At 40.5% G+C, this 19,992-nt stretch overlaps 1 protein-coding gene across 4 annotated transcripts in view; it reads right to left on the minus strand.

The window, feature by feature from the left end:
* The window catches only part of FER (FER tyrosine kinase), a 204,584-nt gene that overhangs the window by 172,932 nt on the left and 11,660 nt on the right, over positions 1-19,992 (minus strand). For all 4 annotated transcript variants that reach the window (XM_042451397.1, XM_042451398.1, XM_042451399.1 and 1 more), the window contains exons 2-5: positions 17,476-17,579; positions 16,154-16,419; positions 12,717-12,890; positions 9,068-9,167 (exon numbers count right to left, since the gene is read on the minus strand). In XM_042451397.1, the coding sequence (XP_042307331.1) occupies positions 9,068-9,167; positions 12,717-12,890; positions 16,154-16,360 (481 nt within the window). In that variant the 5' untranslated portion in view covers positions 16,361-16,419; positions 17,476-17,579. The remainder of the gene's footprint in view (positions 1-9,067; positions 9,168-12,716; positions 12,891-16,153; positions 16,420-17,475; positions 17,580-19,992) is intronic.

Raw genomic sequence — 19,992 nt, forward strand, 5'->3', positions numbered from 1 at the left:
ACATAAGATGGGAAAAATCCTGTACTGCAGATGTCAGTGTACAGAAAAAAATCTTAAATTTATAAATTCACTCACTCTTCCCCCTTGATATTACCTGATTAATGTTGCAGTTATTCTGACACTTAAAAAAATCAGGCACTTTAAATATTTGTTATATTGACACAATAATGGACATAATAAGAGGAGGAAGACTTGGAGGGAACTGGAGAGAAAACATCCCATGGCTCTGTGATAACTCACTTGTAGTTCTATTGCAAGATGCTAACCTGCTGGCTGCCTCCTGGATTTCTTTACGAGGAGAAAGAAAGAAGAGCTGATCTGATGCAAAATTGTTGAAGCATAGAAGTGAGAAGAGAAGGGAAACAGTGAAATACTGTTCACAATGCAATGGTTGATGTTTGCTTGTTTGTTTGGCATGCAACCATGCTATTTCAGAATGTCAGACCCTCTAGGGCTGAAGGATAATGGTCTTCTCCTTTTTGGCATGTACTGAAGTTGTTGGAGTCTTTCTGTAAGAAGGGGGAAGCATACTGTGCATCTCTTCAGTTCTCCTCCTCCAATTCATATTTGTTTTCTAGTATCACTCATTATTTATAGATTGCTATAACAACCCATTTGTACTCTTTTGGTGTGTTTATCATTGACACAGTGCTGAGAACTTTGATAATTAAGGTAAGTGAAAACTTTTCCTCAAAGTCTGATTATATCTTCTACCTTCTCTTGGCTTCTACCTACCCCTGTGTAATGACTGGGCCCTACAGTCATTTGGGGACTTCTCCTGAACCACAAAGGGTTAATCTGGGGGGAGGTACATGCTAATGAGAGCTGACATCACATGCTAATGAGCTGTGACATCATAGCTGATGTAAGGTCTAACTGACCAATCAGAGAGTAGGACCGCGAGATTCAAGAACATTCCATGGAAAACCTTTAAAAGGTCCTTGGGGGCCATGTGGTCTTTTGTCTCTCCCTCCCTCCTCTTGGGGGAAACCAGATGTTTTCTTTGTTCTCTGGGCAGCTGGGGAACCGGCTGTGAGGAATGCAGGTGGAGTTGGCAAGGAGCCAGCTCCCTGCATCCAGAAACTCAACATGAACTGCAAATCCCATCACTGTGTGAGTAGCTAGGAACTGTGTTAGCAAGTGCGTCTAGGTTTTGTTATGTTTATCTAATAGCTTGCCTGAAATGAACATCTTTGTAACTGTGTTTTCTGACCTGCAAGGCAAGGAGGCTTTGCATGAATGATATTCTCCTATCCTATCCTATTTCTTTAAAATAAATATCTTTCTTTTTAAAAGTATCTGCTGGCTCTCTCTGCTCCTGGACACGTGCCTTTTAGCTCAGTTGCTGATTACTGATTGCTTAAACTAGAAAGATCCCTAGCAAGTCCCAGTGTGTGCTTAGGGAAAACGTAGTTCATTGAGATTCACTGGGTGGTGGCAGCGAGACTACAGGATCTCAAGGGGTCTCATTCAGCTCAGTGGGGAGTGGGAATGGAGACCTAGGAGATCCTAGAGGGGAAAGTGTGATTTCTACTTATCCCCTGCTTCACAGTTTGAGGAGTTTGGTTGGCATATTAAGCAAGTGATTTTGGAATAAAAAGTTATAGCTAGCTAATTCCATACTCTGCCTCAACACTACCTATATCATATCCACGGGTCATATCAAAATCCATAATTTTGTCCCCAAACTAGTCCTCGACTTATACATGAAGTTGACTTATAGTCGAGTATGTACAATATATGGTAATTAATAAAGCATCCTTTTTAAATTATGAAATCTGCATATGTATACATAGGAATAAAATCAACAACTTTGAAGGAAAAGGCTACCATTCCCCTCTTTGTGTTATAGAAGATGGCACCTGCTTATCCCAATATAGTTCACCTACTATATAGTTTAAGATCTGCAGTACTAATAATTAAGGGCACCCTTTAAATCAGCTAAAAGGTTTTTAATCTATTAATCAATTAAACATTACAGACTAGCATAAGATGCAAAATATGTTCACTCTGAAGTCAATAAACTTTGACTTGATATTAAAAATTCTGGTATAATACTTAAATTTGTTTCTGCAAACCAGTAACATTAATATTTCAGTTCATTTGTTTTTACTGTAACAAAACTATTACAAGAAATATTTAAACTAGATTAATCATCTCCATTAATGGAAATATAAATTGTGGAAAACTTCTATCTGTGCAATTTATATATCTGATATACAATTTTACAGAAGGAAGTACAACACGTTTTATATGAAGATATATAGTTGAGGAAACTACATAATATTCCTTTGAAGTATGCCTTGCAAAGTAGAAATGTATGCCCAATATCTACATTTATTCTGAGAAATATTTTATTTAGTTTCAGGGATGGGGCTTTCCCTGCTATAAATTATCATCAACCTACAAACTAGTAGACTTTCCCACATTAAAGACCCCAATGATTAGACATTAAAATTTTTTTTTTCTTTCACATGCTTCTAGAACTTTAAGCTCTTTGATATCAATTTAAACTATGGAGGAAAAATCTAAAATCTTTCTTAAACCAATAAATTGGATTACGTTTCAAGACTGCAATGGTTTTAAGTTCTAGACATGTTTATCTCATATGCATGCTGATGTTTAAAACCACCAACATATTCTTCTCTAGTTTTTTGTGGGTTTTTCGGGCTATGTGGCCATGTTCTAGAAAAGTTTATTCCTGACACTTCGCCAGCATCTGTGGCTGGCATCTTCATAGAATGCTGACCTGGAAGAGAGCGGGTATATCACACAGAATCACACAGTAAAAATATACCCACTCTCTTCCAGGTCAGCATTCTCTGAAGATGCCAGCCACAGATGCTGACGAAACGTCAGGAATAAACTTTTCTAGAACATGACCACATAGCCCGAAAAACCCACAAAAAACTATGGATGCTGGCCATGAAAGCCTTTGATTTCATATATTATACTCTGCTCATTTCATTGATCACATTTGATCCATCTTTTCAGTTCTGAGTCTTGTATAATTCTACTACTGCTTTCAAAACAAATAGGGCAAATAACAGCCATCAAACAAGAGAGGAGGAGCATCTGATCTCTATCAGAACTGCAGAAAAGTACACAGAGTTATATATCCTCTTTCTCCAAGCTATTGTCCTGAGCCAAGCACATGCACTCTGCTACTACTGAGTACATAAAATCAAACATACAAGGGCAAATCATATGCTTAATTTCATTTTTAGTTTGGACAAACTATGAGCAGTAGGGCAGGGAGGCCAATCAAGAGATGGACAATTTGTAAGGGTGTCAAAGAAACAGGCAGACTGACATTAAGCTCAAAAATTGTAAAGCAGTCACATTAAGGGATGATTATATTTCACATCTTTATCTTGTAAATAAGATCAATCACTATAGCTCCTCGATGATGATGATGATGATGATGATGATGATGATGATGATGATGATATTTATTTGTATTTACCTACAGACTGAGGCAGGATTACAACACAAGATATAATACAAAAAAAACAGTAAATCATTACATTAATTCTCTGGGCCCTTCCACTCTCACCATGATAAAATTCGAAATAGTTAAAATAAGTACATAATACAGAGTCTAAAAGTAAGCAAGGTGGAGCCAACAATTTAAGGTGGATGGGGGTGTCTTCTTTCCTTGAGAGCTCAGTCTGGGAAGGCCCGCTGGAAGAGATCTGCCTCGACAGCCTTTTTAAAGGCGTCTAGAGAGGTGATAAGATGGATCTCCTCCAGCAGGTCATTCCACAATTTCAGAGTGGCAGATAAAAAAGACCTCTGAGAAGTTGCAGCCAATCTGGCCTTCTGAGGCTGTAATACAGTGGAACCTCGCCTTACACGGGGGATCCGTTCTGAACCCTCCTACATAAGGCGAATTCCGCCTATGCTGGAGCCCCATTCATTAGAATGGGGCTCATGCACACGATAGCGCGGGACTCCATGGGGGCGCGCCCCATTCATCTGAATAGGACGTGCCGCTCCTTGTGCCCCGTGTGCTCCCGCACAGCTTGAGCACATGCGCTCAAATTGTGTATAACTCGGGCACACTGTAGATTCTTCCTAGAGGATCTCAGAGTGTGGAGAGGATTATATAGGGAGAGACATTCCTGAAAGTAACCTGGCCCAAGCCATGTAGGGCTTTAAAGGTAATAACCAACACCTTGTACTGCGCCTGGAAGCTAATTGGCAGCCAGTGGAGAGACTGTAATACAGGTGTTGTGTGGTTAAACCTGGATTTACCAGCAACCAGTCTGGCTGCCATATTTTGAATTAATTGAAGCTTCTGAACTTGGCACAAGGGTAGCCCCATGTACAGGGCACTGCATAAATCACGATGAGAGATTACCCGTGCATGTGCCACTGCTTCTAGGCCCCCCTGATCCAGGTAGGGTCGCAGCTGGCATATCAACCAAAGTTGATAGAAGGCACGCCTGGCTATCGCATCTATCTGAGATGACAATTGAAGGGACAAATCCAGGAGCACTCCCAAGCTGTGAACACAATCCTTTAGGGGAAGTGTGACCCGGTCCAGGACTGGTTGGCAAATCTCTATCCCCGGATTTGGGGTCCCTATAGCGAGTACCTCCGTTTTTCCTGGATTCAGTCTGAGTCTGTTTTTCCTCATCCAGTCCATTACCGATCTGAGGCAGTCATTCAGAGAAGAGATACCTTCCTTAGTCACTGCAGCAGCCTGAGACACGGAGAAGCATATTTGGGTGTCATCAGCATACTGATAACGCCCCGCCCTGTGTCTTCAGGTGATCTCGTCCAGTGGCTTCATGTAAATGTTAAATAGCATGGGAGACAGTCTAACTTTTGGAGTTTTAGGGAGGAGGGGAGATATTTTCGAGCCATGGATGGTTGAATCCATGGATAGAAAATCCATGGATATAGAGGGCCAATTGCATATAATCTTTTTTGAATTTATTATTTTAATGAACATGTATTCCTAATCTTTTATGTTATGAGTTGCAGTTACAAAACATTAAACTTACTATTGTATACATTCAGACATCTCAAAAAACTGTGTCATGACTAATTTTTTACTGACAGCTTCTGAACCAGAGCAAATAGAATTTTGAGCTAATTATCTGAAAATCAACTGGAATTATTTGATCAGGTTTGCTTTTCATGAATACACTGCAGCATTCCAGTATGCATTAAAAGCAAGCACTCTTCAACACAAAGAACTTACCAATGAAAAAGACTTAACAAGAAGCATGAGTCCAGAGACTTTTAGGGCAAAATGTAATATTATAGTAATACAGTACTGGGATTTTCTTGCCACTCCCCCTTCAGTCTTCTGAGGTACTGAAAACCTGTTCTTTCATGTGACCAATCCTCTGCAGTGAATTTTTGGACTTAATCAGTGATTCCCAAAGTGAGTGGTACTGCCATCTAGAGGCTGTGAAAAGATCCAGGGAGGCAGTCAGGGGAAAGAGGGTGGCACGGGAGCCTTCAGTCTAAGTATTGGAGCACAAGAAAGCCAAGAAGAACCAGGGCTGTATGAAACTTCTCTTTTCATGGTTCCTTGACACCACTGCCCAACCTCATTGATTGCTTCAATACAGTGGTGTCTCCCGCTCTTCCCCTGCCCACACAAGCTCACTCCCGTGGTGCCATTTTGGGACAGACTGGCTGAATAGAGCAAGGAATTAGAGGACATGACACTGGCAGGGGAGAAGCTGTGGCAAAAAGGAGCTTTCACATTTTGAACCCTGCTTAAGCATTGTGAGCTTTGCTGGGACTTGGCTATCAGTTGCTGCTCTTGCTTTCTTTTGTTGGTTAGGCTGAGAGAAGAGGTAGCAAAAGAAACAATGCTTGTGTGTGGAGAAGGCATGTCTCTGGGGAAGGAGGGGAGGAGTATCTGGGGTAGATTCTGTGAAAGAGTCCTTCACCTCTCCTGGATTGTGAGTCTTTTCTCACCAGGGAGAAAAGTGGGAAGCTGGCTGTGTCCTCCTCTTCCCCAACAAAGAAGGATTAAGAATCTTTTCTTGGCAGGGAGAAGCTTCTCCATTCGTACCGGGTCAACTTGGGAGCAGTGACAGACAAGCCTCTAACTCATGCCAGCCTTTGCCACAAGGTCAGCATGGACAAGAGGCTTCTCAGTTGCTACTCTGAGTGTGACCAGGTTCAAAAGGAGCAGCAACCAAGCACCAGCATTTGCCATGAGGCCAGCATGAAGCTTCTCTGTTACTGTTCAACCAGCTGCTCGGTTACTGCTCCCAAAATAACCAAGTGTAGATGGAGCAGTAACTGAGCAGCTGGTGATGCAGTGACCAAGAAGCCTCTTCTCTATGCTGGCCGTTGCGGCAAGGCCAATGCAGGTGACAGACATATCTGTCAGTGCTCATCCAGCTCGGCTGCTATTCCCAGGATGACCAGGTGCAAAGGATGCAACAACCAAGAAGCTTCTTGCCCATGCCAGCCTTTGACTTACGGCCAGCATGGACAGCAGGCTTCTTAGTCACTGTTCAGCCAGCTGCTCAGTTGCTCCTCCCAGGGAGACCAGGGGCAAAGAGAGCAGTGATTGAGAAGCTTTTTGCCCACACTGGCCTTTGCCACAAAGCCAGCATGGATGAGAAGCTTCTCAGTCACTGCTCAGCCAGATGCTCAGCTGCTGCTCCCAGGGTGACCAGGTGCAATGGGAGCAGAAACTGAGCAGACAGACAAGCAGCGGCTGAGTAGTCTCTCACCTGCTCTGGCTATTGCCACAAGGCCAGCATGGGTGGGAGGCTTCTCCTTCACTGCTCGACTGACTACATGGTTGCTGCTCGGAAAGTGACAAGGTGCAAAGGAAGCAGCGACCAATGCTGTTTTAGGCTGCATCAACAGAAGTACAGTGCCTGAACAAGGGAAGTAATAGTGCCATTCTATTCTGCTCTGGTCAGGCCTCACCTGGAATACTGTGTCCCATTCTGGGCAATTCAAAAAGGATGTTGACAAGCTAGAGTGTGACCAAAGGAGGTGAAGGGTCTGGAGACCATGCCTTATGAGGAGAGACTTAGGGAGCTGGGGGTGTCTAGCTTGGAAAAGAGATGGTGATATGATAATCCTGTTTCAGTATTTGAAGGGGTGTCACATTGAGGATAAAGCAAGATTGTTTTCTGCTGCTCCAGAGACTAGAACACGGAACAGTGGATGCAAACTACAGGAAAAGAGATTCCAATTCAACATTAGGAGGAACTTCTTCACAGTAAGAACTGTTCAACAGTGGAACACACTCCCCCAGAGTGTGGTGGAGTCTCATTCTTTGGAGGTCTTTAAGCAGAGGCTGGATGGCCATCTATCGGGGATGCTTTGATTATGAATTCCTGCATGGCAGGGGATTGGACTGGATGGCACTTGTGGTCTCTTCCAACTCTGACTCTAAGATGGGTTGTTTTGACTTTGCATTAGAACGGTGTTGGGAGGCATTAGGAAATAGGTGTTGGGAGGCATTAGGATTATTGACCAAGAAGAAAGGGGGCAGTAATCCAAAATGTTTGGGAACTACTGGGCTAAATGTGGGGAGGGGGAAGGGTTGCACAAAGAAGGGGCCTGCTTGAGAAAATGCCCCACTGGATATTCACCTTAGGCTTGTTCTTTCTTAAATATCAACCCCCTCTTCACATCCCATGCCAAATTTGTTTTGAAATTTTAAAAGCAATCTGTGACACAAAATAAAAGCAATATAATTAAAAGAAAAGTTGAGAAATGTGATGATTTCCTTTGCACAAATCTAAGCTTGACTCTGGATCTCAGCTATTGCCTACAGGCTAAGAAATATTGTGTTTTACAATGCCCTAGGCAACAATTTGTCAACAAGTTGTAATATCATCAAATATTCATGAACATCCAAAATTGCTGAAGGAATAAGACAGTCACAATTTATGGGATGGAAATTGGCCCTGGAGAAAGAAGACACTTTGTGGGGCATAAAAACACTGGCAAATAAAATGAGAAATGGTCCCAGAAGATAAAGTAATGGGCAAGGAGACCAGAGGAAGGAAACAGATTCACAGTCAAGTGTGAACAACAAACCTGAGAGAAGACCAAGAAGGGAAAACAGAAAGTTGCATTCAAGGTTCCCAATTTCATGAAGATAATATGTTCCTCTTAGAATAGGTTCTATACTTTACACCAGGGGTAGGCAACCTGCAGCCCGCGGGCCGGATGCGGCCCGGCAAGGCCTTGGGACCGGCCCCCATCTGGTCTTGCCGCCGATTGCCACCGGAGCCTTTGGCCTCTCACGTGAGGGTGTGGGGCCTTTGGTCTATCAGGAGGAGGCGGGCAAGAGGGGGCAAGCGGCGGGCAAGAGAGGCAATTGTCTATAGAAGCCTCCGAAACATGCATTTATATTAACATTTTTTTTAAATCAGCAAAAAAAAATTTGCGTGTCCTCCATTTGAAATTTTTGTCCTACATTTGTCCCGGGTTATTTATTTAATTAATTTTTACAAAAATTATTTAATTATTTAATTTTTGGCTTCAGCCCCCCAGTTGTCTGAGGGACAGGAATCCGGCCCCTGGCTCAAAAAGCTTGCCTACCCCTGCTTTACACTAATGTGCTCAGTACTAATGCTAGAAAGCTGTAATATACAACTAAATCAAAAGATGTTTTCTTTCTTGAATAAGAGTATGCAAGTGAAGGAACAGAAGGACTAGAACTGCTTTTAAACCACCCTTTTACAGAAGACTGAACGCTCTTCAGCAAGTACTTATGCCAGTGTTTGTGGGACATTGCTAGTATCTATTCAACTTTTACTATCCTTTGAATCCAGCTTAAGGACCTCAAAAGATTCCATTATAAGGGAATTGCAGTGAAAATTTGCAGAGGACCTAAATAAAAAAAAAGCTGTCCAATGCTGAATGGGATAAGGTTGAACATCACACTCATCAGAACTTCTAAATATACCATGAAAGGGTCACAGCAAAAGTAAATAGCTGTATTATTTATTGTTGAGGAAATGCTTGTTATTTAATTAGAATTAAAGTAATTAGCATTGTTGTTCTATTCTGAATCTCTGTAACAGCTATAGTGCCTATAAATAATAAACAGTAAACTTACCTTTTGACACAGCTTCTTTGTACTTCTCTTTGGCAGAATTTACTTCTTTAATTAATTGTCTATAACTACACTTTAATTTTTCCACTTCTGTTTTTGTAACCTATAAAGAAAAACAAGAAAAATGAGTAGAACCAAAATGTTTCATTTCAATTGTGAAAGACATACTAGAAGCATTCAGAAAGAGATTATCCAAGCAAGTGGGCTGAAACACACATTGGCTGACATCCTGTTAGTGACATACACAAACGTAAATGGTGCAACACATGTGGAGTGGTTATTCAGAATTCTTCAATGGCCATAATCAGCTGGCAGTATAAGCAGAGTTGCACATATGGAACCACTGCATATACAGATGTGCAAAAAGGGCTAGCCTAAAGAAGAAGAGCCCTCCCTCCGGTCCATCTGCCTTGGTCCAGGCCTCAGAGGGAGAGATCAATGCTGGACCTGATGCCCTCCCCCCCCCTCACCATTCCCTTCTCCTTTTGTGTCGTGTCTTTTCAGATTGTAAGCCTGAAGGCAGGGAACTGTCTATTATCCCCTCTGTTGTAAACCGCTCGGATTCCCAGTGATTGGGCGGTATATAAATAAAACCTATTATTATTATTATTATTATTATTATTATTATTATTATTATTATTATTTCATCTGCGTCTACCATTGCACAATGAGTCCATGCCTAAACACAACTACTCTACTCTATATGGGGGATGCATAGTGTTAGCCTGGTGTAACTTCACTAACAGATAATTACACTACACTGCAGTGATGTAAGGTCATGGCCAGTGACTCATAGGCAAATGTTACATTAAACTGTGGAATGCTAGCAAGCAGAAGTGTTTTGGCGGCCTCTTCAGTGCAGCATTTGTACTGATCCTCAAATTATGTCTTTAGTGATAAAAGACTGAAATAATATTATTTTAGTAAGGATCATATCAAATCACTATTACCACTTTCTAAAATGTGGTCAGCATATAAAGACAACACTGAGACTATATATGAATACTAGCAGAAAAACTGCAGAAGCCCTTGCTCTGAGGTGATATGAAATTTGCTTATCCATGTGGACAGGGCTGCATTCCTTCTGGGGGTTGAATGACCCTTTCACAGGGGTCGCCTAAGACCATCAGAAAATACATATTTCCAATAGTCTTAGGAACCGAGACACATGGCTGGGGGTCACCACAACATGAGGAACTATATTAAAGGGTCAGGGGATTAGGAAGGTTGAAAACCACTGTCTTGCAGGAACAAGTACAGGAAGGATGTTGCTAGACAGATCTATGTTTCTAGAAGCTGAGGTAACCATGGTTGTAGCACTGACTATCATCTTTGGTTGTTATACCCACATTCTTTTCTGATTAGGGACAACTTGGCCATTGAGATACATGCACTGGTAATTTCACAATAACTAGGGTTCTGAATAGAGTGTCAGACTAGATGCACATCACAGGTGTGCTGAAAGAACTGCACTGGCTCCCTATGAGCTTTCAAGAAGTTTACTTATTAATATATAAAGCTCCCAACAAGATCTGGTTACTTCAAAGATCACCTTCCCCTAACTGCTAACTGTGCTCCAATCTATGGAGCCACCTTGGATCACATTTTGGCAGAAAGGAAATAACAGAAAAATGGACTTTCACTATGTTAGCAACAACCCATGAGAACAGCCGCCCCATTACTCAAAAAGCACCAATAAAACATGTTCTGACAGGTATTTAACTACAACCTCTGCTCATGTTTTCTGTTCATTAGTACGGATTCTGATACCTTGCATTTTGATTTTAAGCGTGAAGGAGGAACTAAGCAGATCTGACTTCAAGGTAGTCATTCAGAATTCAGAGAGACTGTGAAGGGGGGCTGTGGCAGGATCAGGAAGTATAAAAGCAGGAATGTGTCTTTAAGGTGGACCATTGAGAGTAGACAGGTAGTTGAAGCTTCAGAGAGATTCCAGTCAGAGAGGACGTGTTTAAACGAAGGGAGTTTTTAACCAAGAGATACTAAGGGCTGTCATATGACAGGGTTTTTTCTGTAATAATACTGAACGTGAAGTGAACTTTAGATACTTAATTTCAGTTGGTTCTTCAATGAGATTTACTGTTTTCTTATAGCTGCTGACTGTTTTGGTCACCTTACAGAAGAAAAAATACTCTACCAAAAATATATGAACTGGAGTACAGGAACATAGAATCATCGAGCTGGAAGAGACCACAAGGGTTATCCCATCCAAACCCCTGCCATGCAGGAACTCACAATCAAAGCATCCCCAACAATAGGATGTATCCCAAGGCCTTCTTATACATATAGATGATGATAAAAGGGTGGAAATTGGGCAAAATGTTAGTGACCAGGTACCTTCTGAGGATCAAAGGAGGAATCAAGCTAAATCTTAAAGAATATGTTCTGACAGCTAATTAAAGCACTCTCTGTCTGTGCTGTCTTACCAGTAGCATTCTTATGACCTTATTTTTATTTTTTAAAGTACAGATACAACAATACCTGGCTAATGATATGTATGTGTTCCTAGGCACCACTTCTTTAACAGAAAATTTGTTATCAGAGGCAGAAATAACACTGACAGAATAGGGATAAGTTCCCACACACACACCACGAGAAAGAACAGTTCAACGTGTCGCAGCAAAACTACTAAAAATTAATGAATGCACATGTGACATGAAACACTCAGGTCAGGGATACTTTGCTGTAGGGAAATCTTACTGCAGTTGTAAACTACAATAAGTAAACAAATAAACAAAAACATTTTGAACCTCCTAAAAGACTACTTGAAAATTACTTCCAAAATGTATCCAAAAATGATTCTTTCATCAATCTTTTTTATGCTTTCTGTTGTGGTGGCCACCTGCTGTTTTCAGCATGCTAGGGGCAACTGGTGAGTATGCTTAACTGCTTTCCCCCTTTCTCTCTGTTTTGCTGTTCATGTAAGGGATTCCAGAGGCATGTGCTCTTTACTTGCCTGTTTTAGGCAATATACAACTAAAGTAAGATTGGCTAGAATCCCATTTTTTCACAGCACAAACTTTATTGCCTGGTTTACTGTAGACACACTGCTGCAGCCAGTCTGTGTTACTGCAGCCATTCTTCACCATTGCTCCAGTGATGATACTGCTAAAAAAACCCTTTCAACTAAACAGAACATAAAGAGCAAAAGGTGAGGACTGGGCAGGTGTACAAAGGCTTTCTTAACTGACGCATGCCTATATATCATTACTTACGATATATATATATTCAGTTTTAATATATGTTTAGTGTTGTGAACCACAGAGGAATTTTTTAAAAAGTAAACAGTCCAAAATGCTTTAAAAAGAGATAACTATCTGCCAAAACTGCCAACATTCATAGTTTGATTTCCACATATAATTATGTACTTATTCAAGGATGTCAACAGCACGTAGAGATCAGTCTAAGACAAATTTTATTACATTCCTACATTAAAGGTCCTCAAAGGTGCAGGTGCATGTTCATAGCTAATATCTACATGGTTTAATAAAAAGAATGAACAATTAAATACAATTTCAAATACTGTAGAAAGTTTTTCTATCTACAAAACTATCCTTCAATTTAATTGAATGTACACTATCAAATGGAAAGATTTAGATAGATTAATTAGACAAGGGATTAAAGGGATTAATACCTTGAACATCTCTGCCTCAATCTGCTGATGGACACCAATGTAACTCTTCTTTATTTGTTGCTTGTCTTTGATCATCATAGTTAGTCTATGTAATGGACCAGCATTCAAGTCTTCTGCATGTGTCTTCATGATCCTGCTAAGCTGTTCTGTTTGCTGCACTATAAAGAGCCATGACTTAAAGAAGGAAGAGAAACGAAAGGTTATTTGCTATCGGCTATAAGGAAAACAAAGATACATAAATTGCCTCTGAGTTGATACACACACACATACACATACATGTGCATGTATGTATGTTGTTGTTATTATTATTATTATTATTAACCTTTATTTATAAAGCGCTGTAAATTTACACAGCGCTGTACATGCAGATTAATATACAGTGTTGTTAACCATCTGACTGCAACTGTGGACACAAGAGCAGGGAAGTGACTTGTCAATTCAAGTAATTTGTGTCACACTACAGTATGTATCTAATAGCACATATATCAATTCCATAAAACGACACAGCAGATGAAATCATTCTACTATAAAATCCATACTGTAGTCATGGAACAATGTATTAGATTTGGAAGGGGGGGGGAAAGAGAAGCAATCCACCAAATGCTATCAAGAGAATATAAATATCACTGTGGGAAACAGTGCCTGGTCTGATAGATGTTTTGAATAAGAAACAGTAGGTTTTTTTCTTCCAAACATTCTTTGGTTCATGGAAAAACTGAACAATTCAGTTAAGAGAATTGTGACTGAAAATCAGAGGCTGAAAAAACATTAATAAATGATATATAAGAAATGAAATCTACAGTGGGTACTATCAAAAAGGAAAGAAAAGGCAGAGTACAATAGTTCAGAACTCTGTGAACAACAAGTGAATTGTTTGCTCACTAATTGCTAATAAGCCCCCAAAGTAGTATATCAGTTCCAATCCATGTTAATACAGTGGGCCCTTCTTTTACATGGAGAATCCGTCCAAACCCGCACACCCACCCCACATAAAAGAAAAAGCACATAAGCTCGAGCCCCATTAGAAGTAATGGGACTCGTGCCTGCTGCACACCCCATTACTTCTTCTGGGATTCACAAGCCTTTGTTCAGGCGCAGCTTCCAGTGTATGCTGGAAGCTGCGTATGACGCGCCCACATATGACACGCCCACGTATGACGTGGGTGCACTGTATTATGCTATTTAGTTGTACTCATTAATATTTGAACACCGTAACGTACACATGAAAATGTCAAGACACAGTTCTACTTGGTTCAAGTAAACAGGTAAGGGAAACCACATAATGCAACAGTTGCCAGATGTACATTAGATACAAACAATATACAAACAATATCCTTTCTACTGTCTTTGAAACATTTATCCTGCAAGTCAAAAGGAAAAGCAGTACATCCCTGCATATTCTTAAGTGGCATAACTACAGTATAGAATAAAGAAGGCAGACCTCTGAAGCCCACATAACCTGACCAACTTTGTATAGCAGATTCATCTCACACAACACCACTGAAGAAAGTTCCTAAAGATGTGAAAAGAAGGGACTAAGCTGCAGGTGATAGCAAGGTAATTTAACAGCCAAGCTGTGTGGAACTGAGTTCCAAGATGGAAACTGTGGCTACCACTGGTCATTGAGCGTTTCATAGTAGCAGTACAGTGGCCCCCCAGTAACTATAGGGGTTTGGTTCCAGAATTCCTAGCAGATAATCTTGGGAAGGAGTTAACAAGGCAGTTAGAAACAGCACCTGTCTAGCTCTGAGGCTTTGGTTTGCAATATTTCTGGGACAGGTTCAAATTACACATTTAAAATTGCAAACCAAAGCCCCATTTCCCAAGACAGGTTGAAATCTGACACTCAGCATGGCAAACCAAAGCCCCAGTTTCCGGGATAGGTTCAAATCAGACACTAAGCATGGAAAACCAAAGCCCCAGTTCCCAGGATAGGTTCAAATCAGAGACTCAGCATGGCAAACCAAAGCCCCATTTCCCAGGACAGGTTGAAATCAGACACTCAGCATGGCAAACCAAAGCCCCATTTCCCGGGACAGGTTGAAATCAGACACTCAGCATGGCAAAACAAAGCCCCAGTTCCCACATCAGCTTGGAATCAGACACTCAGCTTGGAATCAGACACTCATGGCCATAATTTTGTTCATAGCGAACTCCCAGTTCCCACAAGAGGTTCAAATCAGACACTCAGCATGGCAAACCAAAGCTCCATTTCCTGGGATAGATTCAAATCACTCAGCATGGCAAACCAAAGCCCCAGTTCTCGAGATACGTTCAAATCAGACACACAGCATGGCAAACCAAAGCCACAGAGCCAGGAAGGTATTGCTTCTTGCTGCCTTGTTAACTCTTTCCCAGGACAGGTTCAGATCATCCAAGAGGGAAGGGGAGGCAAACAAGTGCACCATGCCTCCATTCTTCCTGTTTCCTGGAAGAATACCAACTGCCCTTCCGAGCAGCAGAAGCAGAAAGAACATGGTCCTGGTGCCTCGGCCTTCCTACCCCAGCCTCATTTACTGCCCCAAGACTGCCTCTCACCCTGGATGCCTCAATCTCAGGTATTTTAAAAAAAATTAAATCTTTCTTCAATCCACAGATCCTGAAATCTGTGGATATCAAGATCCCACTACAGTAGTACAGTGTGCCCGCATCATATGCAGGCACACTTTATGCGGCTTTCAGCATACGCTGAAAGCTACGCGAGGAAGAAGGGGTGGCACGTCCCATAGGAAGTAATGGGGAGTGTGCCCATGGCACACTTGCGCCACCGCACCGCCACGTGCATGAGCCCCATTCATTTAAATGGGTCTCGAGTTTGCGCGGAATTTGCTTTAAGTGGGGGAGTCTGGAACAGATCCCCCGTGTAAAGCAAGGGCGCACTGTAGTAGTAGAAGTAGCTGCAGCAGCCACGGCAGTAGCCGCAACAATTGTTATTTGTTACTTTGGAATTTATCACATTTTACCATTCAGGGGAGAATCTACCATCACAGATAGACTATTTCTACTACCTGAACAGGGACTGCATTTTGGGTTCTATCCATCCATCCACAAAAAAGTTCACAATTTTTATTCAAAACTGTATTTTTTACTGTTTGTTTTTACTCTGTATTTTTACTCCCCAGCTTTCTTTATGTAAAGATTGCCTTTGAGCTCCTGTATTTCTGCTGTATCATAAGAAAGCAATTTGACAGCAATTAACAACAACAAATTTCTGCTGTATCTCAAGTCAAAGGACAAGACAAAGGACAAGACAAAGGACAAATCTCTGAGTTGCAGGCAACATTTCTGTTTTCAGAGACTGTTCTTTGTACCCAGTGCACCTACCAGTTACTCATTCAAGTCTGTAATTTGGAGAACTCAAAATTTGTATACTTCCTTGGCATTTCTGTATTTCCTAATAATTCCTAATAAAAAGCATTGCCTATATTACTTCTTACCTTAGATACGTTACTAACATAATCCAATTGTGAAGTACTCTCTTTATCAACCTGATTGCAAAGATTCTGTAAAGTGGATGCATATTCTTTGTCACTTTTTATTCTCATGGCCATAAATTTCTTCACTGTTTCCAGTAGCCGTAATTCCCAATCCTGCAGTCTTAGCAAAGCTTCATGAGAATATTTCAGATCACTTCCAAACCCCATCTTTCACAGGGCACTCGTTTTACCAAGGGCCACTAATAAGATTCTTCTAGTCAACACATCTGTAAAAATAAGACAAATAAGTAAGATTTCAAAAGGGGAACCTGCAATGCTATCTATTCATGAGAAAGATTCTACATACCACTAAGATCATTTAAACTAAGAAGTAAAATCAACCACAGATTCCTCAAACAAAAAGAGGAAGGCTATGGTGGTAAAAAGTTAGTAATTTTCAAATTTACTCCTCCAGCCAGTGCATAAAAATGACCCACCCATTAGTTCCTTTCACAAATACAGAATAGACACATGATTGAGAAACACCTCCTCAAATACCTGAAAATATATATAAGTCAACAATAAGTATAAACAGCAACATACTCCAGTCCAGTTTCTGAGGACAACATGGCTTGTTTCAGTACAACCAGATGGCTGCTAGCGAGCCAGAAATCAATAATATGATTTACAAGTTTAAAGTTTTGATTGTTCTCATACAGTGGAGAAACCAAATGATTGGTTTTCAAAAATGACAGTTGGTCAAGCTTTATCTCATATTTTCCAAAACCATACACAGCACAAAACAATATAAAACAATTAATACTGCTAGAGTAATTTAAAAGTCAAAGAGAACAGACTTCTCAGTTTCATTGTATAACTACAATTTCATCATAACAGTTCTGGAACTGCAATCAGTGATAATCCTTATGATTTTTTTGAAACAAACTTTTCTATGCTCTTACCAGAACTAAACAAAGTTCAGCCCTTACAGAAAGTTTGTAAGAAGAAAAATATGGAAGGAGGAAGTGCATATGAATAAGGAAATACAATTGTAAGCCGCTCTGATAGCCTTTAGGGCTGAAGGGCGGAGTATAAATACCATAAATAAATAAAATATATAATAAGAACTTCACTAACACAATTTACTGTATTTCAACTGAAATGAAAAGTGGTAAGTGCTACAGTCAAGAAACACCTCAAAAGCATTTCGTGAGAAAGTAATATCTCATGTATTTATGAATGAAGGTTGGTAAGTGCCTTAAATGGGACCCATCATAAAAAAATATTAATAGCATCTTCTCCAGCTAGGCCTGTAAATAAGAAAATAAAGTTTAGTATACTACCTTTCAAAGAAGTTTTCTTCCCACAAATCTATTTTTCCAGCACTTCCACCTTTCTCCAAGTCTCTGCTCTTCCAGTTCCTTTGTACTTTCAGCACCTTCTAACCCTATATAGAACAAAAAACAGTATGATTTAATTTGCCAGCCACACAAAAAGATATGTCACAAATCACAAAGTGGAAGCCCTGTCTTTCAGACACTCCTCTCCTGTATCACAATGAGGACCCAAACAATTACAGACCAGTCAGACTGATATTAATATCAGGAAGGATTCTAGAGCACATGATTAGACAGACAGTCTGTAAGCACTTAGAAAGGAATTCATGATCACGAAAAGTCACCATGGGTTTCTCAAAAACAAGTCATGGCAGACTAATTTTATCTCTTTTTTTTAGAGTTACAAACTTGGTAGATAAAGAGAATGCTGTGAATGTAACATATTTTGACTTGAGTAGGCCTTTTACAATCCCTTGGGACAATGACTGGTACAATCTCCTATTCGCCATTTATTCTCAAAGACTACCGGTGGTTCTGAGCATAATTCTGCCAGTTCTAACAATACTCTTGGATTTTGTTCATCTAGCCACGAAGACCTGAATTCATTTAGAGAAACTAGGTATTCCAGTACTACCCCTTTATTTATTCTGTGCTGCCTGGAAACTCTATTTTTACCAGTGGTGAAATGCAACCTATATAGAGAGAAGTTTCTTGATTTCTGCACCTGTATAACCCTATAACACCATAATATGTCAGCTGTGGATGGTTAACTGGGAGAATCAAGTATAAGATACTCTTCAATGCAACCTATACCAGGGCTAACAATACTGAGATTGTATTGCATCCAACTGAAAAATAAAAATTGTTGGCCAAATCAGAAGTACATTTCTAATATAATTTTTCAGACAAACAAAAATTTAACTTGAAAACTGGAATGCAAATTGGAAGTGTCTTTAGTGACCCATCTACTTTCATTCCGAAAAGTCTTGGCATGTTTTTTTTCTCCAGGGATACACAGAAATCTAGCTATTGCCTTTGCATGGTTTTAGCACTTTTACCCAGAGAACTATTAAACACTTCACACAGTACTAGTTTAATGTACCGTTTTGGTACTGCAAGGATTAAGCTGTTGAATGTTGTTATGAATCAGAACCCGCAGGACATACTAAGTAACCATTATTACAGTACCTCAGAAGATAAACTGATAAACTTGCTCTGATAAGGCCTAAAGCCCCCCAAAAATTTATGTCCTACACTTTATTTCTTGGGCCCTCTCTCTTTTCTGGAGGGCAGTGAACTAAAAAGGCTAGTCTCCTTTTTTTTCTGAGGGGTGGTGAACTAAAGGGACTCAGTATTCCATCTGCTCTCCACTTATTTCAACCCACTGCATTGTCCAAAGGGGTTATGGCTAGCGTTGCCAGATCAGGATAATCCCAGACCCTGAGGTTTAAGAGCCAAAATCTGAGACCTAGGAATGCCTCCCGGTAATGTCATCAAACATAACAGATTGTTATTCAAATGCGTTTGGAAATTTAGACAGGAGTCATAGCTACAATCTGGGTTGTACCCAGATCAAGATGAAATGAGGGGATTATTCCTTCTTGCCTAGTAATGGAGAAAGGAAAAGGAACATTTAATCTAGCTCACTTGATTCTATCTAACCAAAAAGCAGAAAGAGAACAGAACAGAGGATGAACCCTGGCATGACAATGACTAGGAAAGGAGAAATCTAAGTAAATACACAGACATCTCCTTGCCCTGAGTCTCTGTAGATTGTGGTGGGGGGGGGGGGGGCAATAAAGCCTTGCCAATTGGCCCAAGCTGTTACTGTCCCAGATGAACTAGGGATCTGCACACAGCACTGTCCCACCACCACCCGGAGGTAAGTCCCTAAAAAACTAGAAAATGTACACTCTTGTCTTCCACCTGGAGATGACTCACAAAAACTGGAGGCTTGGGCCAATGCCCTGAGATCTGGCAACCCAAGTTAGGGCAGAGTTGGGAGAAAGTAGATTTTGAGATACTGGTAAAGCCCTGAATGATTTGCACTAAATAGCAACAATTTCTGACTCTTCAATTGTTTGCTAGATACCAAAATCCATGAATGCACAAGTCTCATTAATTACAATGGCATAGTCAAATTGTATCTCTTATGTAAAATGGCAAAATCAAACTTTGCTTTTTAGAATTTGAAAATAATATTTTCAAACTAGATGATTGAATCTGTGGATACAGAGTGTGATGTCTGCTGTTGGAATCCAATCTTATAAGAATCCACACAGAGTCCAATCTTCATGTAGGAGCAGTAAGTTTATTCAGTCTAGAGCTACTGAGCACAGCCAGTCTCAGGAGAGTGAGATGAGGAAGAGAGAACAATCAATCCCTCTCCAACCCTCTTAATAGTATATATACACTACAGGTGATATCACTAAGGGCTGTGTCTTAAAGGTACCTTACATCACACAGAGGGCTGATTGTACATGCAATATTAGCTATGTGATTAATATTATTGAATGATCATGC

This window comes from Sceloporus undulatus, chromosome 2 (assembly GCF_019175285.1).
Source record: "Sceloporus undulatus isolate JIND9_A2432 ecotype Alabama chromosome 2, SceUnd_v1.1, whole genome shotgun sequence".
In the NCBI taxonomy this organism is placed as follows: Eukaryota; Metazoa; Chordata; class Lepidosauria; order Squamata; family Phrynosomatidae; genus Sceloporus; species Sceloporus undulatus.